Genomic DNA, 7,764 nt, shown 5'->3' on the forward strand with positions numbered 1-7,764 from the left:
AAGACACTGCTCAGTAAAAGGCACATGACAGCCTGCTTGGGCTTTGCTAAAAGACACCTAAAGGACTCTGGCCACGAGAAACATGATTATCTGGTCTGATGATTGAACTCTTTGGCCTGAATACCGAGCGTCACGTCTGGAGGAAACCTGGCACCATCCCTACGGTGAAGCATGGTGGTGGCAGCATCATGCTGTGGGGATGTATTCCAGTAACGGGGATTGGGAGACTAGTCAGGATCGAGGGAAAGAGGAATGGAGCAAAGTACAGAGAGATATTTGATGAAAACCTGATCCAGAGCGCTCAGGACCTCAGAATAGGGTGAAGGTTTACCTTCCAACAGGGCCATGACCATAAGCACACAGCCAAGGCAACGCATGAGTTGTTTTGGGACAAGTATCTCAATATCCTTGAGTACCTAGCCAAAGCCCAGACTTGAACCTGATCAAACATCTCTGGAGAGACCTGAAAATAGCTGTGCAGCGACGCTCCCCATCCAACCTTACAGAGCTTGAGATGATCTGCAGAGAATGGGAGAAACTCCCCGAATACAGGTGTGCCAAGCATGTAGCGTCATACCCAAGAAGCCTCATGGCTGTAAATGCTGCCATCGGTGCTTCAACAAAGTACTGTGTACTGAAAGGGTCTGAATACTTATGTAAATGTGATATTTCCAGGTTTTTTTTAAACAAATTTGCTAAAATGTATAAAAGCCTGTTTTTGCTTTGTTATTATGGGGCATTGTGTGTAGATTGATGAGGGGAAAAAACGATTTAATCAATTTTAGAATAAGGCTGTAATGTAACAAAATGTCGAAAAAAAATCTCAATACTTTCTGAATGCACTGTACACCTTGAGATTGTCATTCAGTTGCCACTAAAGCAAAGGATGTTGTTTGCTATCAGATGTTCATATTTTGTAAGACACAAGGGGAACTAGAAGAACCGGATATTCATTCATATCCAGCTGACTTAGATCCAGAACCAGCTGATTTAGATGGAAACAGGATTCTTCTTCTATCCCTTTCATACTGCTGCGTCATCCCCAGAATGACAATGGACATTGAAAATGTAATATTCAGTCCCTGCTATATAAGACGTCATTTACTTTCTCTTTCTCTCTGTCTCTCTCTCGTACAGGCTCTCTCTCACGCATTCTCTCTCTTTTAATGCTAGACCTAATCGATGCCTTGCATATGCCCTGTCTTCATACTGATTGTACATCTCAGTATTTAACAAATATATTAGAACATAGTTTCAAATAGCCAAGTATTTTATAGGAAATTATTTAAATATAACTTTAAATACTTAAAAGTATTTGAAAATAGTACTCAAATGCAATATAAAATAAGTATTTTAAATACAAATATGTATGCATTTGAAGCAAGATCTGCTGACCTCCAACTCCTTAATGTGTATGTGTCTAAATCGTAATTTAGGCTGTATTCTGTTTTTTTTTAAATAGTATTATTATTATTCGTGACCAAGTCGTGTGCTTTGCCAGGGGCTGTGGGTAGGAGGGGAGATGTAGGGGAGGTTTGGGGTAGTCCAGAACGGGCTCTGGTTGGCACACCTCACACAAAGCCACACCACCAAGCCATAGCCTAGGCTACAACACGCACATTAGTCAAGGCAATCTGGAATATACGGCGGCGGGCTTTGCGAAGGCTGCGGTTGCAGCATCCTTCTCGAATCTATTTTACCCTGTTGGAGTTCAATTGTCTTATTCTGCCTGGCGCTTCGACTAATTTCTCTTATCATGATATGTTCCTTATTTAACACTGGCTGATTGTGACTCTTCTATCTGCGAGAACAGTTTCTCTCGATGTGCTACTCAGATGTACGGGGGAAGAAGACAGGGAAGCTGCCCTTCAAGAATGTTTAGTCCTAAAATACCAGATTTTTGTGACGACATTTGAAACCGTTGCATTGCTTTTCTATGGTGTTTTTCACGAGCACCTGCCTTTGCCCACTATGAATTTATGAGGTAAGAAAGTAGCTTATTGGATGCTTTGAGGTTGATCTCTTTTATTTCTGTTTAAACTGTGTTTTGTGTGTAGGCTCTTAAGAATAACATGACCGTTATTTGGTTATTTAAAAACATAAAAAGTACTATTGAGGCCATGCCTAGACGTCTAGCCCATTTGTCTAGGCTAATCATCTTTGAATGAAAGCGTATTCTGTTGCACTGCGGTAAATCACATCTCGGCGCTGTCGTCAATTGTTCGCTGTCACATCTATCCTGTGACTTGGCGTTGCGCGAGAAATTACTTTTCCACAGGTGCCGCCAGCCTTTTATCACAGTGTATTTGCATTAGACCATATGATATCACTGAATTCCTACACCTATATAATAGGCCTATAGCTTTTAATTCTAAGGGAAAATAAAACACTAAACATTTACAGAGTAAAAATAAATGTTTATTTTGGACACATTTAGACTTATGGGTTGTGTGCCACCAGTATTGACCAACAACTTCTTAGCTACGTTAATTGGTCATTTAGATCAATTCATTTTTTAAACTAAAAACCATCGTTTTTATCTGTGGAGTATAGGGATTAGAGATAGTAGTCGACTATAGAAGAGTTTACAGTATAAATAGCACATGATTGTATTAGGCCTACTGCCGTGTAGAGATCTGAAGATGGCGAAGTTCTTTCAGGTGGAATCTACATCAAATATGACCATTATGTAAATTAGAATCTACATTGTGGGATCTTAGACCCTAGGCATCCTAGAGTCTTTGGAGTTAGTTGTAAAGCTGTCTGAATGCATAAACTGTCATTTGGGGTTGCCTGCTGCTTAAAGGACAGAACGGCTATGGAACATAACAACAATAACAACAAAACATCCAACTTGGGTTTGATTTATGTATTTGACAGTATTATATGAAGGTAACTCCTTTATTACAGTTCTACAAAACAACAATTATAATTCGTTTTGTAAGGTCACCACAGTAACTGTCTAGGAAGGACATCTATGGGATTCAAAACGCTAACTTTTTTATTTTGTAGTGAGACTGTATATAATGTAGGCTGTTTTGCTGCTCCTTTCTGTCTACGTGTGGGTATTCTATACAGCACGAATAATCGTTCTAAAAGTATTATCCTATTATTTATTTGTATTTTTGCTCCAACAGGATCTGAACAGACTGTATCATCTATCTAAATGAATGAATTCAGCCATGCAATGTTCCTGGAAGGCTGTGATTCTGCTAGCCTTACTGTCCATAGCGATCCAGTACACAGCCATCAGGACGTTCACAGCCAAGCCATTCCAGATGTGTCCAGTGACAGCCTCAAACCCTCTGAACTGCGGCATGCTGTGGCAGGATGCGGTGGACTCGTCCTTTGACCAGCGGATCTGTGACGACTTCCTTTACTTCACCTCCAACGTCTCCAGGAAGACCCACGTTCTCATCCTGGCCACGACCCGCAGCGGCAGCTCCTTCGTGGGTCAGCTGTTCAACCAGCACCAGGATGTGTTTTATCTGTTTGAGCCGCTCTACCACGTCCAGACCACCTTGCTCCCCCGCCTGTCCCACAGCAGGACGGCAGGCGACACCAGGGTGATGCTGGGGGCCAGCAGGGACCTGCTCCGGAGCCTCTACGACTGTGACCTTTACTTCCTGGAGAGCTACATCAAACCCCAGCCAGCCAATCACAGCACAGACAAGCTGTTCCGGAGGGGAGCAAGTAAGGCTCTGTGCTCCCTGCCCGTCTGCGACGCCTTTAGTCCTGGAGAGTTGAACATTGATGAAGGAGAGTGCGTCAGGAGGTGTGGCGGTCTCAACATGACGCTGGCGTCGGACACCTGCCGTGAGAGGCGCCATGTGGCCATCAAGACGGTGAGGATACCGGAGGTGAGTGACCTCAGGGCTCTGGTGGAGGACCCTAGGCTCAACCTCAAGGTGATCCAGCTGGTCAGAGACCCCCGAGGGATCCTGGCCTCCCGCATCGAGACCTTCAGGGACACCTATAGACTCTGGAGGATCTGGAGGGCCACTGGGAGGAGGCCCTACAACCTGGACCTCACCCAGCTCACCATGGTCTGTGAGGACTTCCTGGGTTCTGTGACAACGGGCCTTAGCAGGCCCCCCTGGCTCAAAGGGAGGTACATGTTGGTCAGGTATGAGGACCTGGCCAGGAACCCTCTCCAGAAGACCAAGGAGATCTATGAATACCTGGGTCTGATCATGGACAAGAACGTAGGCGACTGGATCCAGAACAACACCAGGGGAAGCAACGATCTGTCCACCAAGCATAAATACGGCACTGTTCGGGACTCAGCTGCCAATGCGGAAAGCTGGAGGCTCAAATTGTCTTATGACATGGTTGATTACACACAGACTGTGTGTCAGCAAGTTCTACAGGAGCTTGGTTATAAGACTGTCAGTTCCCCTGAGGAGCTGAAAAATCTGTCTCTGACTCTCATCGAGGACAAAACTTTTTTACCTTTTTTGTAGCAAAGCAAGGTCTATCATGACAACTATTTTTGATATATTTATATTGTTGCCTTAATTTCTTCTCAGATTTGCACTAAACCTCAGAAACCTTGAAGACTCCTGTGGTAAGATTCAAGTCAAGACATTCAGAAGAGCACAAAAAACACAATGTAGGAATGCTCTTTGGGGATATCAGTATCAATGTTTTAGCGATATCGAAGAGACAGTAAGTAATGTTAGGTTTAATTGACATGAACAAACTTATAGTAAAGCACCATCCTACTTAAGATCCCTGAATGCTGGCTGTTGCATTGACAAAAGCGAATGTTGATATTTGTACATCAAGGAAACTGGACCTACCTTACAACATTGTTAGGGAATGTACCTAATCATACCTTACTGATAAATGCTGATGTGTGTGTGTGTAGGCATATGATAACAACCATGCAATAAAAATGTGAATGTTGAGGTCAACCTTAATTGTGTTGTTTACATGTTATTGAGGGTTTAGAGTAAGAATCAGGGAGTAGCCCTTTAATCATGTTATTATAGTTTAACTGAGGGTTGTCAACACACAATCACCAAAGATCACCAAAGTGCAGGACACCAGTGATTTGACAATGAATGCATCCCAAATGGCATCCTATTCCCTATATAGTACACTACTATTGACCAAGGAATTCCTAGTCGATGGTAAAACATTTCTGTAAAAGACCCAATAAAAAAGCATTGTGTTCCCATTTTTTTTATTCGTCTCAGGCTGTTGGCGGTAGGTGCACCTGATTCAGCAGCCCTGAGCACCGGGTAGGCAAACTGTTGCCATTGTTAACCATTTCATGTGTTTTCAAGTTTTCAAGTACACTATAGACCTACCGCTGGCCAATCGGATGACTCAGATTACCGTGTCTGCAGTAACAAAGCAGGCATAAAAGAAAGCAAAGTTGTAGCTGTGAGATTTCAAAACATTTGAAACAATGACTAGAGAGAGACTGTCAACGAACACAGCAAAGAGCTGCTGTTTTGATGAGTGAGTTCATGTTTATGTTCTTACTCAGCACTGTCAACACTTTGTATTCAACACTTTTATAAGCCTTAAAATTAGCATTCTTCCTATTTCCACTCAGCGCTTACAACAAGCACTGCAGCAGTAATGAATGAGTAGGAACGTGTATCGATAGGCTTGTGTTGTTATTATTCTTGAGTCTTTTTTAATATCAAGGAATATTTTACTTTCTCTGTTCATAGGAGTAACAACATGAATTTGTGCATGAGGCAGAAATAATGCTGTGCGTCTCGAGTTTTCACCATCAGCTGGAAGACGGTGTCCCCTTTTTGGTCAGTGTCAGTTATGGAAAGGGGGAGTGGAGGGATGTTGAGATGCGGACCCTGAGTCTGCTGCTCTCGCCCTCTGTTGAGACTGACCATCAGATGCAGGCACCATCAGCCCAGTAAAATACAAATAAAAGTTAATTATAGCTCACTCAGCTGTGGCTCACAAGTAATACAACAACGGATCTATTACGGGTGTGATCATATAAACATAATATAATTTAAATATAATTTAAAAAATGTCCTGAACAACAATGCGTTGGCAGGGCAATTCAAGCAAAGCTAATATGCTGTGATAATGTAATGGGCCTATCTATAGCTTACTGCACGAACCTAATTGCTACAGGTCTGTTTTTAATTGGTTAATGTTGCATAGGCTTACATTTTTTAAGTCATGTTAAAATAAATTCTGAGCAGTAGATATCATCTTGCATTTTGACTCAGAAAGTGATCTTGAAAAAAGTTGGTGACTACTGTTTTCCCTGTAAACACTATCAATGTTTCCCTTTACTGGGGCAAGTGTGATCGAATCAACACAATATTACCCACTTTCAATGCAACATAACAACAACAAAACGAACTCGAGATTTTGTTGTAGGCAGAATGCATCGGAGTACGATTCTGTGCCATTTACAACAAACTGGACTGTGTTTACAGCATGAGCGGTCGTGAGGAGATGATTTGAGATCAAAGTGAGAGCTGTAGCCACTTGTGCAACTTTTGTTCATATATTTTGCTAGTTAGTGAGTTATAAGCCCAGTTATAGATCATTTGTAGTAGTCAGCAATAGGGGAGTGATTGCTTTCTACAAGAGCACAAAACGAGTACATTTCTAAACATCTTTGAAAAGCTAGTCAGGTACAGAGCTTTTTTTGTCTTAAAGGGGCAGTATTGTATTTTGAGACAGGCTTGAATAAGCTATGTAGCCAATAGGCAGAGGCTGGCATAATGTTTCTGATTCTCTATAATAATTGTATGGGAATAATAATGCATTATATTTTGTTAAGTGTTTTCTTGCATCAAACAACATTACAACATTTTCAGTCACCATGTCTGAAGCACAAGTGGATAAACATGTTGATGTCAAGCCCTGCATTGTTTTTGTTTTTTTAAGTCTCATGGATTGTAGGCCTCCATTGAACACCAGACATTGGCTACTACTGTGATAAAACAGCTATTAACATGTTCAAATGTTATGGGATGCATTTTCTCCATTGTTTAAAAAAAAATGTTAGGCCAATCTAGGAGGCCCACATTATGATCAAATAGCCACAGTAGCCTACTTGGCCACTGTTAAAACTGTAAGTTAAAGCGGGTACACATGCTGACCAGACCGTTCGTGCGCGTGCGTCCGCATGCACCTTCGCACACGCGGACATGCGGGTTGAAATATCAAAACGAACTCTGAAACAATTATATTAATTTGGGGACAGGTCGAAAAGCATTTATGGCAATAGCTAGCTAGCTTGCTGTTGCTAGATAATTTATCATGTGATATAAACATTGGGTTGTTATTTTACCTGAAATGCACAAGTTCCTCTCTCTTTAAACCGAGTTTGTAATCTCCCCTCCTTCAGGCTTCTTCTGCTTCCCAAATGTCTATATCCCAAATTAATACAACCTTGACATAACAAAAAGTAAAGCAATGAGGCTGATGCAACAGATCAGAATGTTTATCTTAAAATGTTGATAAACGATTAGGCTATTTCTTCACATTATAAACGCAGCCATCCGCACAGGGCAGTAAGGCAATGAACACGAATGTTCCAAAATGCAATTAGCGGGAAAAACAACATTCTCAAAAGTGCACGTGAAATGCAAGAGATGAAAAAAAAAAATCCTTCAGAAAAAAGACGGGTGATCAAAAAAGACGCAACAACAAGTATGGGTTGTTAATGTGAGGATTGTGTCTTTCGCTAAATAATTAGAGGGAACATTGCTTCCATGGCTCTCTCAGCTCCGACGTAGGCTACAGTTGAGACAGACACATCCG

The 7,764-nt window shown here is 41.8% G+C and overlaps 1 protein-coding gene across 1 annotated transcript; it reads left to right on the top strand.

Moving 5' to 3' along the window:
* The first annotated feature begins 1,593 nt into the window (after positions 1 to 1,593).
* On the top strand, positions 1,594 to 5,191 carry LOC115108993 (carbohydrate sulfotransferase 1-like). The gene is made up of 2 exons (XM_029633539.2): positions 1,594 to 1,984; positions 3,138 to 5,191. Exon 2 carries the CDS (start codon positions 3,171 to 3,173, stop codon positions 4,461 to 4,463), a length of 1,293 nt encoding a protein of 430 aa, XP_029489399.1. The 5' UTR covers positions 1,594 to 1,984; positions 3,138 to 3,170; the 3' UTR covers positions 4,464 to 5,191.
* The last annotated feature ends 2,573 nt before the right edge of the window (positions 5,192 to 7,764 follow it).

The sequence above is a fragment of the Oncorhynchus nerka genome, linkage group LG25 (genome assembly GCF_034236695.1).
Source record: "Oncorhynchus nerka isolate Pitt River linkage group LG25, Oner_Uvic_2.0, whole genome shotgun sequence".
NCBI classification, from domain to species: Eukaryota; Metazoa; Chordata; class Actinopteri; order Salmoniformes; family Salmonidae; genus Oncorhynchus; species Oncorhynchus nerka.

What these genes read in the sequence shown, in the direction of transcription:
- LOC115108993 (XM_029633539.2), top strand. Translation starts at nt 3,171, where the DNA reads ATGAATTCAGCCATGCAATGTTCCTGGAAGGCTGTGATTCTGCTAGCC.